Here is a 20,838-nt window from a genome sequence, read left to right as displayed (position 1 = left end):
GGACCGCGGTGTACCCGCGCGGTCGCGCCAGCAGCACCAGTATTACGCGGTCCCGGCGAGCGCCTCCTCCTTCGTCGTCCACCACACGCAGCAGATCTCCATGGCGGCGGTGGCGGGCGACGCCGAAAACATCAACAAGCAGGCGCGCAAGATGCGCACCAACTGGACCAAGAACAAGCAAGCGGCAAACGGCCTCCTGAGTCTTGTCCTCGGCCCCAGTGGGGGGTGCCCGCGCCGCCAAGCTCTGTGCGGACGGGCCCTCCCCCTTCACGTACGGATCATGTAGTCCCCACAATCGCTGTCGTGGGATCGCTTGTCATGACGTCGTTGTGTTGACATTGGTGCGCACTTGGAGCACTTGGAGTGCAGTTGGCAGCCTCACATCCACCCGGCGTCTTTCTTTTTCTCAAAGCCTGCCTAATGCTAGTCGCGCTGCTCGCTTCGGGCTTGGCCCCGGCTCGGCCTCCGCTGCGCCAGCTCGCTGCGCCGGCGCCCGCCGACGCCAAGGCGAGGGTGCTGCTAGCGATGCGTGGCGGCGAGGCACGCATGTCGGCCGCACAGGCGTTCGGCCTCTACGCTCCTGCGATGGGCGTCCTGACCTCCAACGCCCTGTATTTCTCGGCGCTGCCGGCCGTGCTCGCTGCGCGCAACAGTGGCGACCTTGGCCCCTTCAACCCGCTGCCTTCGACCATCATGATCCACAGCGTCTTTGGCTGGCTGTGCTACGGGCTCGCCGTCTCCAACCCGTGGATCGTGGCCTCCAACCTGCCGGGCGCCGGGGCGGTTCTCGCAACCTTTGCCGTCATGCTGCCGCTGATGGGCAACAGTCATCCGGCGCTCTCCGCCTGCCAGCTGACCTTTGTCGGCGGCGCGATGGCGACGCTCTGCCTCTGGACGGGCCTCGTCTTTGCAAAGGTTGCGGCCCGCGCCACGCTAGTGGGGTACTTTGCGTCCGCGATCTTTGTGGTGCTCGCGGCGTCGCCTCTCTCGACCATCCGCACCGTCCTCTCCACGCGCGATTCCGCCTCCATATACACGCCGCTCACCTTGGCACAGTGCGCAAACACGCTGCTGTGGACGGTGTACGGAGTGGCCGCCGCCAAGGACGTGTTTGTGTACGGGCCCAACGGCATCGGCCTCTGCCTCGGCCTCGTCCAGCTCCTACTCAAGCTCGTCTTCCCCACGCGAAAGCGATAGGCGATAGCGGGCGGGGCTCGCCCGGGTCCCGCTGTCCGACAATCTCGTGTTTGAGTCTATGGTGGTGCACTCTCCGCGGTCGTCCGTGTGGTGTGTGTGTGCCACACCGACACGTGGGGCGTCGTACATCAAACATGCGTTCCGGTTAACCCTGGCAGCGCAGGGCAGCAGGCTGCTCTTCGCGAGCAGGACATTTTTTAGATCGTTTATAGAGACATTTTACACATGATCGAGCGCGGGGAGCCGCCCCCCGCCCTGCGCCCCGCGCCGAATCGCGAATGGCAATGCAGCCCCTTGGAGTGTGAAGGCTTCGTAGCCCTCCGGTCTACTATGAAGATCCGCAGGACTGGAGCGAAAAAAGCAAGCGAGTGATGATGGCAATGGGCATGCGCATCGCGCATATGCCGCCCGCCGTTCGTCATGACGGTTCCCGTAAGGTCATACACACACACCGGTGGTGTGCGCGCGCTGACAGGAGATGATGCTTTATCCTCTACTGTGTTGCCCGTCGTCACGTCGAGGACGCGTGGCACCGTCTGCATGTCCCGCCTCTGACTCTCTCCTCCTGCGCTTGCGCTCGGCCCGCTGCCGGCGCTGCGCCTCCAAGGCATCGCGGCACTTTTCCACCAGCTCCACCGGCCCGACCAGCTCCACAGAAACCTCGACGGGCGCCGAGCAGACCGGGCACTCCCAGCCGCCGCCGTGCACAGTCGAGATGCCATCGCTCACCGCCGGCGCGGCCGCACTGGCCGCGCCGGCCGCGCCGGCCGCGCTGGCCGCGCTGGCCGCGCTGGCCGCACTGGCCGCACTGGCCGCGCTGCGCCTGCCGCGCGCCATCTCCTTCGCCACGCTCTGGCGCAGCACGTGGCCGCACGGACGCAGCGCCACGAAGGAGTGCATGCCGTTGGTCTCGACCCCCGAGACAGGGCAGCGCCACGCGCCGGCGAGCCGGCCCGGCGCGTCCTCGTCCACGGCGGGAGCGCGGCGCGGGTTGGGCTCGAGGGCCAGCGGGAAGACGTCGCGGAGGGCGCGGATGTGTCCGAACTTTGCGGTGAGCGCCGCGAGGTCCGTCACGTCCGGTGCGAAGCGTTCCGTCCTCGCCAGGAAGAGGCACACCGCGTCGCGGAGGTAGAGGTTGCCGAGGCCGCACGCGACCACCACGCCCGGCGCGGGCCGCAGCGGCAGCACCTCGCCGGAGAGGGCGCACGTCTCGAACGCCTCCCTCCTGTCGAGCGAGAGCGGCCGCCGCTCCACCCCGGCGGCCGAGGTCGCCTCGACGGCGCCCAGCTGCCCGCCCCGGCTGCTGCGGTGCGCGCCGCCGTCGCTGTTGGCGAGGCGCCAGCTCGAGCCCCGGAGGACGTCCGTCCGAGTGACTAGCGTGCCGCCGTCGAGGCCCATTTGGGTGCGAGCCAAGACCGCAACCCGGCTCTGCCCTTCCAAGCGCGTACGGCGGTTTTTTTTGGAAGTTCTCTCGCGTTGGTGTCCAGTCCGAGCCTGGCTGTTCTTCACCTTTCTACCTACCTACCTAGTTCTCTACCAAGGGCCGACGTGGCGCGGCGTGAGAGCACGGAAGCGAGCTTTGCACGGCGATCGAGGATGGCGCGGTTCACCCCCTTCACCGATGCGATGGAGATGCGTTCCGCGTGGTGTGACACAAACGAGAGGCGGGAGTGGGGAGGGTACGCACCTGAGGGAGGGTGTAGAGGATGTAGAGTGTAGAGCGCTGTAGAGCTGTAGAGATGTAGAGTGCTGGAGAGCGCTGTAGAGCTGTAGAGCTCTACATCCGCCGCGTGACGAGGCGCCTGCGTTGTAGAGCGATGTAGAGGCGCTCTACAACGTGAAATCTCTACAACAAACTCTACATCATAAGCGGCGAACGAGGCACGGTCGCTCTCCGACATGAGGCGCGTTGCACTTGCCAGTGCTGCCCTGGCCTTCTGTCTGCCCGCCCAATGGGTGGCAGGTGCCTCTGCTGCTATGGCATGCCTCACGGCTGCGACTGGCCGGCGCCTCGGCGCGTCAGCTCGGCTCGGCGTAGCGATAGTGGCCAGCGCAACTCGCCTGGACTCAACGCTCAGCCAGGAGCTCCCGCACGCGCTGGCGCGAGTCATGGCGCATGCAACGCGTCTGAATGCTCGCCTCGCCTCGCGCAAATGCGACCGTCCTCGCAGCCGACAGTCCACCGCCTGCTAAAGAAGCACAGCGACGAATGCGGCACCGGCGACACATGGCAGGCTGGTCATGACGCAGTTATAGGGTGTTGTGTGCCGTCAGAGGGACTCTCTGTGTGTCAGGGATAGTCAGGGCTGTCCATCAGAGCTTCACTAAGCTCGGAGACACCCCATTAGCGCGGCTCGACCTCTTTGAGTCACTGCCTTCCCGGCGGTTTGGCTGTAGAGCCTCTACAACAAACTCTACAACAAAATCGCGCTCTACATCGCTCTACAACGCAGGCGCCTCGTCACGCGGCGGATGTAGAGCTCTACAGCTCTACAGCGCTCCAGAGCGCTCTACATCTCTACAGCTCTACAGCGCTCTACACTCTACATCCTCTACACCCTCCCTCAGGTACGCACGCGGTGCGGTCAACCCCGACCCGACTCTCTCTCAGTGCATGTAGCTCTTACGTATTCTTCGCCGTTTTTGTGGTGGAGTGATAACGCTTTCTCTCGCTCCTGTGTGTGAGTGAGTATTCTTCTTAATACGAAACCACGACGACCCCCCCCCCCGACCAGTCGACTCGCTCGCTCGCATCGGTTGCCTCCATGAACGGCGGAGCTATTCTCGCGTCCACACACCACACCTGGCTCCAACGTGGACACGCCCATAGCTGGGGACACTACTAGGTCACGCATGGCATCAGAAGTTTTATCTCTACACACACACACCTCTTTCCCTCTCTTGCTCCTCTCTCTGGACGCCGTTCTCGCTTGACCACACGCCGACGAGGAAGCGTCTTCGAGCCACTCCTCAGCTGGCCTCCCTCGATCGACACCCCTGCTCGCGTTATCGATACAACCAATCATGGCCGACCGGGGGTCCGACGACGACGGCTTCCTCCCAGGGGACCGGGGTGTCCTCGATGATCGCGCTGCGGTGGAGGAACTCAAGCGCGGAGCAGCACGCCTGCTCGGCTCATTGGAAAAGGCAAAGCAGAAGGCGGTGATGGGTGCTCTCACTGTGCTGGAAGATGCGAAGTCTAAACAGAGTGCGGACGATGCAAAGCAGAAGTCCGAGCGCGGGGCGAGCGAAGGGTGCGGTCCCAGCGAGGCGAACAGCAGCGACGGCGAGAGCGACCGTGACACGTTTGGGATGGACTCGGTCGCGCTTTGCGTGTGCGGCGAAGTGCCGTGCGTCTGCGCCTCCTCAGCCTTCACGACGGTCCGCATGCCCAGCGGCTCGGAGCAGCAGCTCATCCGCGTCACGGTGCCCCCGCACGCGGTCGCCGGAAGCGAGTTCACCTTCACCAGTCCGACCGGGGCCTCCATCCGCGCTGGAGTGCCGGACGGCGTTGGGCCAGGCCAGGTCATCCACGTGCGCTCGCCTGAGCCCACGCCGCAGCAGATCCAGCTGAGGGAGAGCCGCTCGTTCGGCGGCAGCTGGTCGAGCGGAGGCACCGGCTCGACCGCGGGCTCGACGCAGCCGTCTCCGTGGTCGTGGTCGTCGCTGGCGGCCGCGAGGGGCTCCGCGTTGAGGCGGGATGATCCCGGCTCGTCAGTCGACTCGACGGAGGGCGAGCTGCGCGAGGGCGGTCAAGGGGGGGAGGGGGAGGCGTCCGACCCTAGGTCCGACCACGCGTGGGGCACTGCCCTCGCTCGCCAGCTCGCAACCTCCTTCCCGCCTCCCGAGGAGGCGGGAGCTAGGGCGGGAGCCAGGCAGCAGGGCGGGGGAGGGGGCGGGGAGGGCGCGTGGCAGCCTGCGCCGGCCGCCTCTGCGACCCGCGCGGCGGCCAGTCAGCGGAGCAGGCTCGGCGGCGGGGCGGCGGCGGGCGGGTGGCCATGGGCGCGGCGGGCAGGCCAAGGGGCGGGCCAAGTGGCGGGCCAAGGGGCGAGGCAGGGAGGCGCCGAGCAAGAGACCGGGCCGTCCTTCTGGGCCGAGGCGGCGGAGCAGGCGCGGGACGCGCTGCGGCGGCGAGGTGGCGAGAGCGTGCAGGCGCGGCGGCGTGGTCGCCCTCAGCCCCCCCCCCCCCTCTCATACCCCTCCCCCCTTCCGAGCCAGGTCCCAACGAGGCCCCTCTGTGCGCCTGCCCTCGCCGCGATGGTGGCTCCGCGGGGCCGCGCCGACGAGGAGGCAGCGCGTGTGCTCCAGCCCGCCGCACGAGCGCTGCTGGCGAGGCTAGCCGCCCGGCGCCTCGAGGCGCTCAAAGTGGCGGCGCTCGTGCGCGGCACTGCGCGGCGCGCAGTCAGGCGGGCTGCGGCGCGGCACGCCGCCCAGGCGGCAGCGGAGCGTGCCGTGCGGCGAGCCGCGGTCCGCACGCGACGGAGGGGCGAGACGCGCCTCTCTGCCACCCCTGACTCGATGCCATCTGCCGCCCCCACGGCAGGTGCGCGCTGTTGCCGGCGCGTGGGTGCGCCACCAGGCCGAGGCGAGGAGGGCGGCGGCTGCCGCTGCCGCCGCCGCAGCCGCCGCAGCCCTGGAGTCGATGCGGCGGCGCGTGGTCAACCTCGACACGGGCGAGGTGATCGACGTGTCCGAGCTCGAGGAGCTGTACAAGGCCACGCCGCTCGACGCCTTTGAGAACGCGGCCAACTCACACCTCGCCCGCCGCGTGGCTCGGCAGGTGTGGTCTGGAGCAGCCGCCCACGACACGCGCATGCCGTGCAGAGCGACACGTCCCCGACACGTCGATGACGCGTCGCTCTGCACGCGCCAGGTGGAGGCGTCGGCCGCGTCCGTCCGCAGCTGTGCGGCAGAGGCGGCAGCGGCGAGCGCGGCCATCGTGGAGGCGTCTGCCAGGGCGGCTTCGCTCGCGGCGCAGCTGCAGGGGGTGTTGGGCGAGGTGAAGAGGGAGACGGAGTCGCGGCGGGAGACGCTCCTCAAGCGGCACGCCGAGCTCACTGGCCAGCTCGGGGCGCTGCGCCGTGTCGCCGACGAGGAGGGAGGCTCGCTGTGGGGAGGGCTGCACTCCCTTCACTCCGAGCTCGTGTCGGAGCTGCCCGGCCTCCTGCGCTCGCTCGAGGAGTGCGCCTCGCAGCTGCACGGCTCCGTGTCGGCGTCCGATCTGTCGGCCGAGCTCGGACGTCAGCAGGCGCGCCTTGGCTGGCGCGGCCACGCCAGGCTAGCGCGGCGGCGTGACTTCGCCGGCCCACCCACGCCGCAGGCGGACCAGCTGCTCCGTGCTCACGTCGAGCTTGTGCAGTTCCGCGCGTCTGCCCTCGAGCTGATGGTGCTGCGGGGCGGCCAGACCGAGGCGTGGCATGCGCCCTCGCGTGGTTCGGTCTCCTCCGGCGTGGTCTCCTCCGGCGACGGCGATGGCGTCCGAGCCGCCGCCGGCAACACAGGCGCACACAGCGACGGCTTGGCTGCGCTGGCTTCGAGGTGGCTCCAGGGCCTGTCTTTCTACGGCGCTTCCGCTGGCACAGGCGCTCCTCCACCGCCGAAGACGAAAGTCAAGATCCTCTCACGGCGGCTCTCCCAAGCTTGGACCCAGGAGCTTCAGGCAGCGCAGGAGCCGGGGCAGCCGGGGCCGCCCTCGCCGACGCCTTCCTTTTCGGGGCTGCACGGGGCTGCATTCATCGCGCATGACTACACGCAGCGGAAGAGGCCGACTGCAGAGACCTTCCCTTGGTGGGATGCGCGAGACGAAGAGGGGAGCGGCGGCGGCGACAGCGCTCCCGGAAGCGTTGTGGAGAAGGTGAGTGAGATGCAGATGGTGGGAGGCTTTCGAAGCAGCGCCTACTCACGCCTCGATTGATGTAGAGTTGAGCTGTTGTCGATTGACACTCCGACGTACTCTATTCACTGTATGTTCTCTACCCCCAGAAATATAATCACTCCGCACACGATCCCTCTCTGTGGCTCTCTTCTGACTTCCTCCCGCGCGACGGCCGACCCGGCGACGCGCGACATACACGCGACACCCATCACCCTCAGCCTCACCCCCGGGAGCGGGACTGATTTGAAGAGATTAAGCACTTCCAGTATCCCGACCCGTCGGTTTCGGGCGTTTGCGATTTTGTGCGTGTTTCCAATAAGACGTGGTCCGTGTCCATCTCGTGTCCTATCTTAGACTCGTGTTTGTTTGCCTCACCTTTTTCAAATGTACGTATGTAGCTCTCGTACGAACATACCCGAAGGTGGACTGCTGACAGGGTTTGCGATGAGGAGCGACTCCTCCGAAGGGTGTTCGGGGTTCGTTCGTTCGTATAAACCACTAATAGCCTCCGCACGGCTGCTCGGGTCGCTCCTCAACATTTTCCATACATACAGAGAGAGAGAGAACAGAGAGAGAGAGAGAGAGTACATACATACATAAATTGGGTGGGGGAGAGCGCCCGAGCTCGGCATGAGATGTCGGATAAAGGGGAAAGCTGATTATTAGCTTTCCCTCGGAGCCCGAATTTTGGCCAAACATCGCATGACCGACGGGCATCCATTAGTCCTCATCAGCCATTTACCATGGGACTGTGGGGTGCCGCCCCCGCCCCGGTGGAGGAGCCGCCGTCAAAGAGTGGTTTCTTCGCAGGTCTGATGGGCGCCGAAACCAAGCGGCCATCGGCAGCGGGGGGGGGCCAGGCTGCGCGGGCGAAGGCGCCAGTCTACCGCTCGGCGGCGGTTGCGGATGCTGCGCAGGCCAAGAAGGGCGTCGATCAGGGAAAATCGACAGCGGCCGCGGCGGGCGCGTCATCAACTGCAGCAAAGGGCGGCGGCTTCTTCTCGGGGCTGCTAGGCTCAGCCGAGGCCCCGGCGCCTGCAGCGTCCGAGGACGCTGGAAAAGCAACGAAAGGCGGCTTCTTCTCGGGTCTGCTGGGGGGAACTCGGGCAGCGGACGTCCCGCCTGCAGAGGCGAACAGTTCTGGCAGCTATTTCTCCGGGCTCTTTAGCGGCGACGCTGGCGCGTCCGCTGAGTCCGCAAAGTCGGCAAAGTCTCCGGCCAAGGGTGCTGCGGCTACAGCGTCGGCGGAAGGCAAGCGGTTTTCCAAACATGATTTGGGGCTGTTCGGAGAGCGATCGAGCGAGGCAGTCGAAGACCTTCGCCGCTTCAGCGGCTCCTGGTCGAGGAGCCCCAAGCAGCAAACAAAGGAGGAGGAGGCGGCGGGTCTCATGGAGCGGCTGACGGGACGCCGCTCCTCTTCTGGCGCCAGTGACGCATCCAAGAGCTTTGTGAAGCACGACCTTGGTCTGCTAGGGGACCGATCGAGCACAGAGGCTCAGAGACCAAAGCCGACACCAGCAGAGTCGCGGAAAGCGACCAAGGCAACCAAGACGCGAGACGTTGCGGCCAGCGACGGTAGCGCTTCCGCGCAGCCATCGCTGTGGCACCCCCCGTCAGAGATGGGCGCAGACGCCACCGACGTCTACGCAGCAGCAGCGGACCAGAGCACCAAGGGCCTTCAGGCCTCGGACACTCAATCGGAGGCAGCAACGATCTCGCCTTCAGAGACGAGCTCAGATGCCACCGAGGCCTACGCGGCAGCAATGGCCGCTCTTGACGATCCCAGCTTGGAGGACGGGTTGACTCTGGCAACTGATCTGGCACCGATGGAGGAAGCTAACATGGCTGAAGTCGAAGCAGGGCCATCCGTCACTGAGGTCGCTCAGTCGGGCGCCGCACTGAGTGACGTCAAGTCGGCCATTTCAGAAGCCGATGGACGGTCGCAACCCGTGGCGCCAGTGTATCGCCGCGCTAGCTTCACTGCGGGTGCTGGGAGAGCAAGTACGGAGAGAGCAAGCACCGAGAGAGCCAGCACCGAGACGACAAAGAAGCGCGGGTTCTTCTCAGGGATGTTCAGCTCGAAGGCTAAGAAGGCGGAGACAGCCGCGCGCGCTTCAGCAATTGCGGCAGCGGCCGCGGAGGCAGAAGCCGCGGTAGCGGAGCGAGAGGCGGCGGCGGCAGAGAAGGAGGTGGCTGTGGCCGGGGAAGCAAGGGAATCCTCAGAGGCCGAGGCAGCGGCAGCCGGAAAAGCAATAGCGCTGAAGGAAGCGGTGGAGAAGTCCACGGATGGGACGGCGGCTGCAGAGAAGGCGGCGGTCGTGGAGGCGGCCACCAAAGAGGTGGAGGAGGCGGCGGCTATGGACAAGGAGGCCCCCGAGAACGCAGCGGCGACTTCGCCGCGGCCGAGTCGACTGCAACAAACAAGGCTGCGGCCGAAAAGGCAGCGGCGGAGGAGGCGGCGGAGATGGCCGCAGCCGAGAAGGAGGCGAAGGCTGCAACTGAGAAGGCCGTAGCCGAGAAAGCTGCGGCCGAGGAAGCCGCAGCCGAGAAGGCCGCAGCAGAGAAGGCCGCAGCAGAGAAGGCCGCAGCCGAGATAGCTGCGGCCGAGGAAGCTGCGGCCGAGAAGGCCGCTGCCGAGAAGGCAGCCGCCGAGGAAGCAGCGGCGGAGAAGGAGGCGGCGGAGATAGCAGCAGCAGAGAAGGCAGCGGCTGATATAGCTGCTGCGGAGAAAATCTCGACCGAGAGGGCCGCGGCCGAAAAGGCTGCAGCGGACAAAGCAGCCGCGGAGAAGGAGGCGGCTGAGAAGGCTGCTGCAGAGAAGGCTGCTGCAGAGAAGGCCGCTGCGGAGAGGGCCGCTGCGGAGGAGGCAGCTGCGGAGGAGGCAGCTGCGGAGGAGGCCGCGGCTGAAAAGGCTGCGGCTGCGGAGAAGGCGGCTGCGGAGAAGGCGGCTGCGGAGAAGGCGGCTGCGGAGGCGAAAGCGGCCGAGAAAGAAGCGGCCGAGAAGGAGGCTGCCGACAAGGCGGCTGCCGAGGAGGTGGCTGCTGAGAAGGCTGCGGTTGAGCAGACCACTCAGGACGAAATCGCGGAGAGGGTGGGCAAAGCAGTCATGGAGAGGTCGCGCAGCCGTGGTGTTTCGGCAAAGCAAGCTGTGTCTGAGGGCTTGGCGGCAGAGAAGGCAGCAGAGGAGGCGCTTGCCGCCGGTGCATCTGCACCGCTTGCCATGGTGGCTGCAGGCAAAGCAGCGGCCAAGGCAGTGAGCTCGGGAAGAGCGCCTGAAGCGGCGGCCAAGGAGGCGGCGGCTGCGGCAAAAGCTGCGCAAGACGCCGTCGATGCAGGTGCACCCGCGGAAGCAGTGAAGGCGGCGGCGGCGGCTGCCGCTAAGGCGATTTGCCTCGGCACAACGGAACACGAGGCGGCTAAAGCCGCTACTGCCGCGGCTGAGGCGGCGGAAGACGCACTCGACTGTGGCGCTCCGCCCGGCGCCGCGGGGGCCGCTGGTGAAGTAGCGTCAAGGGCAATCCTCGACGGCAAGATTGCGGCGAAGGCAGCAGAAGAAGCTGAGGTGGCTGCAAGCGCGGCTCAGGAGGCTCTGGCTGCCGGCGTGTCTCTGGCTGCTGCAAAAGTAGCAGGCAGCGCGGCAGCTGATGCGTTTGGCCTCGGTAAGACGCCCGCGGAGGCGGCCAAGCTTGGCGCGAAGGCAGCGGCGGCAGCTCAAGATGCGCTCGACAGCGGCGTTTCGCCCGAGGCGGCGACGGTGGCGGCCGAGGCGACGACCAACGCCCTTGCACTCGGCAAGGCCCCCGAAGAGGCGGCCAAACAAGCCACCGCCGCCGCAAAGGCGGCGCAAGAGTCAATCCGTAGCGGCGCCTCGCCGGAGGTGGCTGCCCTGGCGGGCGACGCCGCGGCGAAGGCGATCGACCTGGGAAAGTCGCCAAAGGAGGCAGCCAAGGCCGGCACCGCGGCGGCCAAGGCAGCACAGGACGCAGCGGCCGCTGGTGCGTCAGCTGAGGCCGCAAACATGTCGGCAGACTTAGCGGCAAACGCTGTCGGCCTCGGCAAGAGTACCAAGGAGGCGGCCAAGGCGGCGGTGGCGGCTGCGACGGCGATTGACGAAGCAATCGCCGCCGGTGCCTCGCCCGACGCTGCGAAAGCAGCAGGCAAGGCAACTGCGGACTTGCTTGCGACCGGCGAGACGCCGGAGGAGGCGGCCAAGCAAGCCAGTGCCGCGGCCAAGGCAGCGCAGGACGCCATCGAGGCCGGTGCCTCGCCTGAAGCTGCCTTGCTGGCGGGAGATGCGATGGTCCAAGCGCGCAGTGTCGGCAAGACATCGAAGGAGGCAGCCAGGGAGGCTGCGGTTGCGGCAAAAGCTGCGCAAAAGGCTCTCGATGCTGGTGCACCGCCCGAGGCAGCAAAGGCGGCGGCAGCGGTGGCGGCTAAGGCGGTCGGCGCCGGGAAGAGCGAAGCTGAAGCAACAGAGCTAGCTTCCGCATCGGCTGACGCGGTGGCGGACGCACTCGACGCTGGCGCTCCGCCTGTTGCCGCGGAGGCGGCCGGCGACGTAGCGGCCACGGCGATTGATGACGGCAAGACCGCAGACGAAGCTGCCAAGCAGGCGGCGGCGGCAGCCAAGGGGGCAAAGGATGCGATTCGCTCTGGCGCATCGCCTGAGGCGGCCAAGGCAGCAGCCACCGCCGCGGCGAAGGCCATCGGCGAAGGCAAGACGCACGAGGAGGCGGCAGCGGAGGCGACGGCGGCAGCCAAGGCTGCCCGTAAATCAGGCCCCATAGGACGCATATCGGGGCTGTTTCGGTCCGGCTCATCAAGTGCTACCGTCGATCCAGACGCGCCACGGAAGTCGTTCGTCAAACACGACCTCGGGCTGCTTGGCGACCGGTCCGAGTCTGCGAGCGCGGCACGATCGCTAGAGCTGCCAGACGGAAGCATCGAGCTTCCCGACGGGAGCTTCAAGATGCCCGACGGGAGCATCACCATGCCCGACGGCAGCATCCAGATGCCCGATGGGAGCATCAAGATGCCCGGCTCATCAAGTGCTACCGTCGATCCAGACGCGCCACGGAAGTCGTTCATCAAACACGACCTCGGGCTTTTCGGCGACCGGTCCGAGTCTGCGAGCGCGGCACGATCGCTAGAGCTGCCAGACGGAAGCGTCGAGCTTCCCGACGGGAGCTTCAAGATGCCCGACGGGAGCATCACCATGCCCGACGGCAGCATCCGGATGCCCGATGGGAGCATCAAGATGCCCGGGATCGACATCAAGCCTCCCGATGCGAGCGTCACACTGCCCGAGGTCGACATCGGGCTGCCAAAGGGGAGCGTCGCGCTGCCAGAGGGAGACGTCGAGCTACCAGACGTCGAAATCGATGCACGAGACGCCAGCGTCGACTTGCCCAAGATGGATGTACCAGACGCGAGCGTCAACACGCCGGAGATCGATGGGAGCCTCAAGGTGCCAGAAGCCGCCGCGGAGGGAGGCTTCTTCGGTGGCCTCAGCAGTGGCTTCAGTGGCCTCTTCGGAGGCAAGTCGAGTGCCAAGATCCCCGAAGCCGACGTCGACCTGCCGGACGCGACTCTTCAGACGCCAGACATTAACGTCGAGGTGCCAAAGGTGAGCGTTGAGGCGCCACAGGGAGAGATCGACATGCCAAAGGTTGACGTCGAGGTACCTGAGCCTCGGCAAGCTGCCGCGTGAGGTGGCTAAAGAGGCTGCTGCGGCCGCCAAGGCTGCTCAGAAGGCTCTCGACGCCGGGGCCACGCCCGAGGCTGCCAAGACGGCGGGTGAGGCGGCGGCCCGAGCACGTGGGCTCGGCAAGTCGCCAGACCAGGCAGCAAAGGCGGGCGAGGAGGCGGCCAAGGCTGCGGGTGCCCCAGCCCCTTCTCCGGCTCCGGGCAGTGCGACTGAGGCAGGCGCGGCGACGGCTAAGCCGGGCGAGGCAGCGGCGGGGCCGGCTGCCGCGTCGCCCTTGCCAGCCGCTGCGCCGGCGGCGTCAAAGGAAAGAAAGGCGGGGGCGGCAGCTGGTGCACGTAGCGGAGCTGGAGCGCGTAATGTTGGCGCAGAGGGCGCCCCCAGCGCCTCCGATCCCGGCGAGCAAAAGCAGTCGTTGTTGTCGGGACTGATGGAGAAGGCTCGCTCGGGTGGCTCAAAGCTGATGGAGTCCGCTTCGTCCATGCTTCCCAGTCGGTCCAAGGCCAGCGAAGCCGGCGGCGGAGAGGGTGGCTCGACCAGGGACCTCGCAGCCGCAAGCGGAGCGGACGCTGGCGGCACGAGCCGTTCTCCAGGCAGCAGCGGCTCCTACAGCAAGTATTTGCTACCGCTGATACTGCTACTTCTTGGCCTACTTGTCGGGGCATACGCTGCCAGTCGTGGGGGATCTGGCTCTTCAGCGGCATCTCGCGCGCTGCCGTTCATTGGCGCAGAGCCAGAGCCGGACTCTGGCGCGCTCGGCCCTCTCGCTGCCCTGGGATTCGTGCTGCTTCCCCTCTCCTGCGCCTAGCAATCGGAGTGCATGCCACGGGATGTGGACCCGCAAGGGGGGGGGCTTCTGCTTTGTACTACGGGCAGGCAGGCCGCACCAGGTAACTCTTCACACGTCCTATCGATCCATGTCCATGTATGTCCCACGCATCACCTTCACCACCCACATGCCACATGATTAAAAGATCGTTGTGGCTTGTGGCTGCTTGTGCGGGGCGCGTCGTACGGTAATATTTCTGCGTCGAGTAAAATACGGGGCGTGAGAATTGTATATGCTTGTTCTGCTTTGTGTGTCCTTTGTGAGCGCCACGCGAAAAAGAAAGTTTCCAGTGAGACGATGCAGAGGGGGCGTCGGGGGGGACGACACTGCTTCTGCAGCGTGCACCTCGATCTTTTGTTATGACCCCCCCCCAGTGAACACACCAGTGAGGGAGGGCGAGACGATCGAGGGGTCCCGTCTCGTGGGTCCCGTGTACGGCTTTACGGCCGCTTTACCAATTTTTGACGGGAATCGACCCTATCCCAGTGCAACAGTGCAAGTATCCGTGAAAAAACGTATGGTATTCATCTCTCACAGGCTAGACAGTACTCTCACAACACCGGGGCACAAGTAGAAGTTGTGTGAAAAGCGCACACTGACTCTCACCGACTCTCCGTTGTACAGCGCGCAACGTATGCTACTACACCTCTGGCTGGGCTGCGCACATGCGGCTCTACTCATCCGGCTGCGGCGGCGGCGGCGGCTCCTCACGGACAGGCTCGGCACGCACTCGGCCGGATCGCTCGACGAGGGAGAGCTCATACAGCAGCGTCTCCATCTTCCGCACAGCGGTGCGCAGCGGCTCCGCCTTCTTTTGCAGCGCGCGCGGCGCCGCGTGGCCGAGCGACAAGAGGGCGGCCTGCACCGCCACGGCGGTGGAGAGAGCGTCTTGCACGGCGGCGGCGTCGCGGTCGGCCGCACGTCGCACGGCGAACCTCCCGATCTCGCCGACGAGGTCGCACACGCCTCCGAGGTACTCGGAGGGCGAGAGCTCGTCGCCGAGAAGCGCCTGCGGGACACGCCGAGGGCACGTCGTGGACGTGGCAGAGGGCGGACGGCTCGCCGCTGACCGGCGCCTCGTCGCCGCGCAGCAGCACGGCGCCACCCGGGATGGCGAGCCAATGCTGGAAGAGGGCCGCCTGAAGCGACGTGTCGCAGCCGTGTCAGGGAGGCGGTCACGGACTGGCACGGGCCACGAACAGGGCACGCCTCCGCCAGCTCCTCTAGCATGCCCTTCAGCGCAGCCTGCTGCCGCAAGGTGGGGTGCGGCTTGACCTCCGCCAGCAGGAGGCGCGCGAGCTTGCGCGCCGCCTCAATCTGCCGCCCGCCCGCCGCGCCGTCCCCCCGCTGCAGCGCGTAGATCGCCTGCTTGGCCTGCTTCTGCGGCTCGCGGCACTTCTTGATCACCTCCTCGCGCGCCGCGTCCAGCGTCGCGTAGGCCGCGCGCGCGGCGTCCAAGCCCGCGCCGTCGACAAGGGCCAGCGGGGCCACCGCTGTGCCGGCGGAGGCGGCCTCGGCGGCCGAGGCGTCGCCAGCGGCAGGCGGCGGTGGTGGAAAGAGCTTGAGCTCGTAGAGAGTATCCTCGAGGCGTCGCTCCACGTACTTTACCGAGTCGAAGCCGCGCCGGAGCGACCCGTTGCGAAAGTCGAAGTTCATCAGCCCCTCGTGCAGCGCTCCCACGACGGCCGCCGCGCCCTCTACCGATCGGACGTCACCAGCCGTTGCCGCCAGGCCAGCGTACCGCCCGACTTCGTGCGTGGCCGCAATGAGACCGCCCAGCCACTCCTCGTCGGTGTACGTGGACGAGGGACGCGCGCCGAGCGTGCCCGTGCGCAGGAAGGCGTCAAAGGTCTCCGCAGCAATTAGCTGCTGCGCTGCCGTGGAGAAAGTCGGCTCCTCGTCGGAGCCATCGACGCGGCCGTGCAGGCTCGCGCCCAAATCGTCCGCCGCCGCGGAAAGCGCTGTGGCGGCACCGTCCGCGTCGCCAATCTGGCGCCGGTGGATGGCCAGCGTGGCGAGGTCCTGCGCTGCCCGCGCGGCCTTGCCGCTCGCCTCGCGCCCGGCACGCGCCTCGCGGAGGCTCGCCGCGAGGTCCTCGATGTGCGCGAGAAACGGCGCGTGCCGACGCGCGAGGCCAAGCGCGCGGGGAGCGGAGGGCAGCACACACATACACTGCTGGGCAATGGCTGTCGGTCGATGTCGGGTCGATGTCGGGTCGATGTCGGGCGCGCGCCGGCGTCGTGGGGGTCGGCGTTTTCTTTTGACTGTGTCCACTTCTCTTTCCTGCCTGCTTCATCCTCTGATCGCTCTAATGCAATAGACGCGGAACTAGGTGCCCCATAGGCTTGGCTGCAAAGGGGATTTTTGTTGTGCCGACTTCGATCTTCGTGTGTGCTCCGCTTCTGAGAGAGAGATTTTGAGACATGAGAGAGAGAGAGAGAGACAGAGAGAGAGAGAGAGAGAGAGAGAGAGAGAGAGAGAGAGAGAGCCGAGATAGAAAGAGAGAGATTTTGAGTGAGACGGTTTAGATAGAGAGAGAGAGAGAGAGAGAGAGAGAGAGAGAGAGAGAGAGAGAGAGAGAGAGAGAGGGAGGGAGGGAGTACATTTCTTTCTAATTTTATTTCGCCTCGAGCTGTGCTTAAAAGTTAAATCTCTCTACCGAACCTCCAATCCCCGTCCTTGCTTGCGTCCCCCCATGCCGGTGTGTCCAGTCGCTGGCCAGCCTCTTCTAAACCAACACTCCCGTTTCCCAAGAAAAGAAAAGTCCAAGCCTTCCTCGATTTCCGCGAGCGGCGTCTCACAAAAAGCCTAGCCGTCCCGGCGCAAGAAAAGCCTTGCCGCCGAGCTGTCATTCCTTCTGCAGGCCGCGTGCAGCGACGCGCGAGTCCTGGCGGCGCAGCCGCCCCGCCGTGCGGACCATGGCCAACCAGCCCGTCGACGCGCCCGACGACGTGACCTCAGCCGGTAAGTGTCGAGAGCGCCCCCCGCCAAAAGTCGACGATCCTCGCTCGCCGCCTCGCCCCTTCCGGCGGCGCGGCGGCGCCCGCGACGGGCGGCTCGCCCCACGGCGCACCCCGCCGCCGTAGGTACTCGAGGTGCTCGCCCTCCAACGACGCCGCGGGGGCGGAGGGCCGCGACCCGCTGGGCCGGCTGCCGCCCCCGCGCCTGCCGCCCCCGCGCCGCCCCCGCGCCGCCGTCGGCGGCGTCCAGCGCAAGCGCCGCCGCCGCGTCGCGCGCCGCGCGGGCAGCCTCGACGGACCAGAAGCCGTGCTCGTCGTACCCGGCGTCCCACACGCCCAGCGAAGGGCTGAGTGCCGTCGCGAGACCTCGGCACGCCTGCGCACGCCTGCGCACGCGGCAGAGCGACAGCGGCACCACCCTCGTCGGGCGCCCACGAAGCGTGCTCGCGGGTCGCCGCTCCGTCGACCGAAGGCCGAGACACTTGCTCCGACGCCACCCCGCCCCCGCCCCGCCGGTCCGGCACCGATATCTCGGAGGACGACCTAAGGAAGAGCGTGGCGGCGCGTCGCCAGAGGACGGCGCGCTCGTGCTCTCGCCGCGAGATCGAGGGAGGGGGGGGGGGGGGGGGGCTTCCCCCCGAAAAAACCCCCGGGCAAGGGGTGCGTGGGCCCCCCCCCCCAAAAAACCCCCGGGTTAAGGGGGGGGGGGGGGGGCCCCCCCCCTCCTGTAAAGTCCCCGGGCCCAGGCCAAGGAGCTCGGCTCCTCGAGAGCACCGACGGACGACGATCGGCTCCTCAGCAGTGGGACACCGAGCTGGAGGCTCGGCCGGGAGCTCGCGCGGGCACGTGGAGCTTTCCGCTCGGGCCAGCAGGAAACGGGCGCCCCGCACAGCGACGCCCGCCGTAGAGTGCCGAGAGCTCGGCTCGACGCGAGCGCCGAGGAAAAGCGATCGGCTCCGCAGCAGTGGGACGCCGAGCTGGAGGCTCGGGCGGGAGCTCGCGCGAGCACATAGCGAGGTGCGTGCGCGGCGGCGTGACACAGGTGAGCGGGCAGCTGGCGCACATTTCGGCTGTGGGAGCTGCCAGGAGTTTGCTCTCTCCGTTCACACCCCTTTGCAGAATTCTTTTTTCATCAGGAGTTTAATGAACCGTAAGCTTCTATGGTTTCTGCATTCTCGTCGTTCTCTCTCCGCTTCATCCTCTGGCTCTATACGCGGCTTTTTCTCTCGAGCCGGCAGCGAAGCCTCTCGACTCGATCGAGGGAGAGAGCCTCGCGCTTCTCGCTTCGGTCGAGCGAGCTCATGGGCCTCCTCCCAACGTTTGGCGGCGATCCAGCGACCGTTGGCCAAAAGGCGCGCCCGTGACCGCCCCTCCCTGGTGTCGTCGCCGGCTCACACCGCCCCCTTACGCACACTGCAGTTCAAGACGTACGTTGGCATCGAAGTGCTCATCTGGTTCCCAGGGCTGTACGCTGCGTGCTACACACTGCAGCCCACGGTGCGCATCGTATCCACTCAGCTCGGCGCGCGCGCCGTCAAGGCCTCGTCGGAGTGGCTGCTGCAAAATGCGCCCAAGTGGCACGCGTCGATAGCAAAGCTGAGCACGCGCGTGTACGGCGGGCCGCACAAGCGCGCGTTTGCGGAGTGGGTGCTGCTTAACAAGGTCCTGGCGCCGGTCTCCTTCCCGACCAAGCTGTGGATCGCGCACAAGGTCGTGGAGAGGCAGACGGTGATGCCCGCCGAGTACATGGCCTCGCTGCAGCCGCCAGCGGGCAGCCCGCTGGCGGGCGGCATGGCGGGCGACGCGGCCGCTGCGGCGAGCGAGCTGGCGGGCGGGGCTGCGTGCGCAGTGGCAGAGGGCGCCGCCTCGGTCATCGATGGGCAGGCGGCGACAGCCAAGCAATGACGGGGTGGGCGCTTGGCGAGCTGCCAGCAACCTCATCCTCCGCGCCCTCACCCGCGAGGGAGGCGCGATCATCGACGCAAGTGGTGTCTGGTGCTTCTCGGCGGTGTGGTGTGCCTTGAACCCCTTGCATCCACGCCCTTCCTGCCCCCGCCTCTCCCACCCGCCCCCTCTCAAAAGCCTCACCCAGCTGCCTGTGGCCGGTTGGCCCGGCCCGTGTCTGTACCTCACTCCTCAGTCTGTAGTGTTGCTCCAAGTCGTCCGAACACACGACCCTGTGTGTTTATCTGTGTACAGTGCCTCAAGGAAAACCTGATGGGCGTGTCGCTCACTGTGCGGCCCCCAATTCGCAGGGCGCGCACACACGCGAACCTCGGGCCCCGAATTTTCAATGATCTTATCAATGATATTGATAAAGGGGTCGGGGCACATGCCACAAACTTCTTGCCGCGTCAACAGATCTGGGAGCTGAGAGGGATCCAAGGGAGCGCGGCCCGCGAGAGTGAACGAGACGCAGAAGGAAGGAAGTGCGGGTGGCCCGGGGCGAGAGCACGCACCCGACGGCGTGTCGAGCAGCACGACCTCGCGTCACCAGGCCGCTGCTGCCCGCCCGCTCCCTGTCGGCGCCGCGGCTGCATGCCGGCAGTCGAGAGCCGGCAGGAGACGCGTGTGCGCGGGCGTCAGAGCGGGTCCCCGGCCGAGAGTGTCGTCCACTCCGCCTCCGGCAAGTGGCTCCAGTTGGCGACGCACGCGAGCAGCCAGCGCAAGTCGACTCGGTGCAGCGTCGGCTCGATGCCCAGCGAGCGAGCGTGCGAGAGCATCTCCTGTGTCCTGCGGCACTGCGCGAGCGCGCGCGGCGCGAGCAGCGCGGGCGGGAGGAGCAAGTGCGTGCTCTTCGCGCTGAGCGTCGCCTCGATGGTGGCGCCGAACCTCTCGGCGAGCACAACCTCCGGCGGCCTCGCCACCCCGGCGAGCACGTCGGCAGGGCCGCCGAACACGCAGTGCACGCCTACAGGCCGGCTCCGAGAAGCGGTCGGAGAGGCGTCCCCGTCACCGGCCGCCAGACACACGACGGCTGCACGCCGGCGAGGACGTTCTCGGACATGCAGCGCACGATGGTCCGCACGTCGCGCGTCGCCGGCTCCGCCGCCCGCGGAGGAGTGCCGGAGGAGTGCCCGAGGAGTGCCGGAGGAGTGCCGCGCGCGAGCTCCGCCAGCGACTGCTCTCCGAGAGGCGGCGCGGGGTGCGGTGCGGGCGGCGAGGAGCAGCCGGCGGGCGGGTCGGGCTCGCTCGACGGGGCGGGTCCCTCTCTGGCCGGCGGGCGAGAGGCGGCTGTGGCAGGCGGGGCGTGGCGGGAAGGGGATGGGTCTGCGTCGAGGTCGGTCGCGGAGACGGACCGGCGGGTGAGGGGGGAGGAGCGGACTGGCGAGGGCCTCGAGGAGGAAGCTTGCGACGCTTGCGACGCTTGCGCCGCGGGAGGGTCGGGGGGCGGCATCCCGTGCCCGGGCGGCACCGCCCCGCCGTGGGGCTCGGGAGGGCCCTTCGGAGGGCCGGGCGGCACCGTGCCGGGCGGAGGCATACGCAGCTCCGGCACAGCCGGGCCGCATCGCGTCGCCCCTCCGGCGGGCGAAGCTGGAGGGGCGAGCGGGTGGCGCGAGACGGCGAGCTGGGGCGCGAAGAACTGGGCGTGCATGTGGCGGAGCCGCCCCGCCATCCGCGCGAGCGACCGGTCCGCCGGGTCGCCCGTGAAGCGGTCGATGGGGAGGAGGTTCGGGAGGTGCTGCGCCCAGGCGATGGTCGAGTCGTCGACGATGGTGACGAGGTGCGGGTGGCAGAGCATCCGGCGGAGGGTCTTTGTGGTCCGGTCGAGGGCGGGGTGCCAGGCGAGCACTTGGCCCGGCCGGAAGATGTCGTGCTCCGGGTCGAGGTGGTGGAGCGCCTGCGAGGGAGAGGGCGGGTGCACGGTCACCCGACGAGCGAGGGTGGGGTAACCGACCGGGTCGAGGCGGTGTCGAGGCGGTGTCGAGTCCTGCTGCACGTACTCTCGGCTCCCCATCGTGTAGAGGTAGACGCAGAAGAGCGACGACATCTCCCTCAGGAAGGAGAGCACCCCCGGCCGGAGCTGCATCTCGAACTGAACAGACTGCACGGTCAGCGTCACCGACCGCACGCCCTCCGACCCGCCCTCCCCCTCCGACCCGCCCTCCCCCTCCGACCCGTCCTCCCCGCCGGCGGGCGGACCGCCGCCACTCCGCACGAGGGAGGGCGGCTGCAGCGAGCTGGGACCCGGCGCGGCGGCCGGGGCGGCGGGGTCGGACCCGCCCGCGCCCGCCCCTCCGCCCGCAGCGTGCTGTGCGTGCTGTGATTCGTC

The 20,838-nt window shown here is 67.5% G+C and overlaps 6 protein-coding genes across 6 annotated transcripts; 2 read left to right on the top strand and 4 right to left on the bottom strand.

Annotated features, from left to right (window-relative positions):
- The first annotated feature begins 408 nt into the window (after nucleotides 1-408).
- On the top strand, nucleotides 409-1,408 carry EMIHUDRAFT_356950 (hypothetical protein). The gene has a single exon (XM_005765844.1). The coding sequence runs from the start codon at nucleotides 421-423 to the stop codon at nucleotides 1,195-1,197; it is 777 nt and encodes a 258-aa protein (XP_005765901.1). The 5' UTR covers nucleotides 409-420; the 3' UTR covers nucleotides 1,198-1,408.
- A 275-nt stretch (nucleotides 1,409-1,683) lies between these two features.
- EMIHUDRAFT_103778 (hypothetical protein) lies at nucleotides 1,684-2,595 on the bottom strand (the record flags this gene model as incomplete). Its single annotated transcript, XM_005765843.1, has 1 exon — nucleotides 1,684-2,595. One exon carries the CDS (start codon nucleotides 2,593-2,595, stop codon nucleotides 1,684-1,686), a length of 912 nt encoding a protein of 303 aa, XP_005765900.1.
- A 5,292-nt stretch (nucleotides 2,596-7,887) lies between these two features.
- EMIHUDRAFT_212538 (hypothetical protein) lies at nucleotides 7,888-13,584 on the top strand (the record flags this gene model as incomplete). The annotated part of the gene is made up of 8 exons (XM_005765842.1): nucleotides 7,888-9,058; nucleotides 9,377-9,411; nucleotides 10,092-10,325; nucleotides 10,617-11,463; nucleotides 11,548-11,965; nucleotides 12,470-12,698; nucleotides 12,772-12,952; nucleotides 13,148-13,584. 8 exons carry the CDS (start codon nucleotides 7,888-7,890, stop codon nucleotides 13,582-13,584), a joined length of 3,552 nt encoding a protein of 1,183 aa, XP_005765899.1.
- Nucleotides 13,585-14,278: 694 nt separating this feature from the next.
- EMIHUDRAFT_103776 (hypothetical protein) lies at nucleotides 14,279-15,774 on the bottom strand (the record flags this gene model as incomplete). Its single annotated transcript, XM_005765841.1, has 3 exons — nucleotides 14,279-14,614; nucleotides 14,676-14,744; nucleotides 14,806-15,774. The coding sequence occupies 3 exons, from the start codon at nucleotides 15,772-15,774 to the stop codon at nucleotides 14,279-14,281; spliced, it is 1,374 nt and encodes a 457-aa protein (XP_005765898.1).
- A 1,032-nt stretch (nucleotides 15,775-16,806) lies between these two features.
- Nucleotides 16,807-17,644, bottom strand: EMIHUDRAFT_356947 (hypothetical protein; the record flags this gene model as incomplete). Its single annotated transcript, XM_005765840.1, has 2 exons — nucleotides 17,287-17,644; nucleotides 16,807-17,108 (listed from the first exon to the last, which is right to left on the bottom strand). A coding segment is annotated over exon 1 (260 nt), but the record flags the coding sequence as incomplete, so codon positions are not given.
- Nucleotides 17,645-18,856: 1,212 nt separating this feature from the next.
- On the bottom strand, nucleotides 18,857-19,643 carry EMIHUDRAFT_356945 (hypothetical protein). The gene is made up of 2 exons (XM_005765839.1): nucleotides 19,551-19,643; nucleotides 18,857-19,476 (listed from the first exon to the last, which is right to left on the bottom strand). Exons 1-2 carry the CDS (start codon nucleotides 19,570-19,572, stop codon nucleotides 19,148-19,150), a joined length of 351 nt encoding a protein of 116 aa, XP_005765896.1. The 5' UTR covers nucleotides 19,573-19,643; the 3' UTR covers nucleotides 18,857-19,147.
- Nucleotides 19,644-20,838: the final 1,195 nt, after the last annotated feature.

This window comes from Emiliania huxleyi (assembly GCF_000372725.1).
Source record: "Emiliania huxleyi CCMP1516 unplaced genomic scaffold EMIHUscaffold_53, whole genome shotgun sequence".
Taxonomy (NCBI): Eukaryota; Haptophyta; order Isochrysidales; family Noelaerhabdaceae; genus Emiliania; species Emiliania huxleyi.
Note: the sequence above shows the minus strand (reverse complement) of the source record. Positions and strands in the feature narration are given on the sequence as shown.

Excerpts from the sequence above, each read along its gene's own strand:
- EMIHUDRAFT_356945 (XM_005765839.1), bottom strand. The coding sequence starts at position 19,572 with ATGTCCGAGAACGTCCTCGCCG. Across the intron at positions 19,477-19,550 it reads GTCCGAGAACGTCCTCGCCG|GCGTGCACTGCGTGTTCGGC; the intron begins GCGTGCAGCCGT and ends GCCGGCCTGTAG.
- EMIHUDRAFT_356950 (XM_005765844.1), top strand. The coding sequence starts at position 421 with ATGCTAGTCGCGCTGCTCGCTTCGGGCTTGGCCCCGGCTCGGCCTCCG.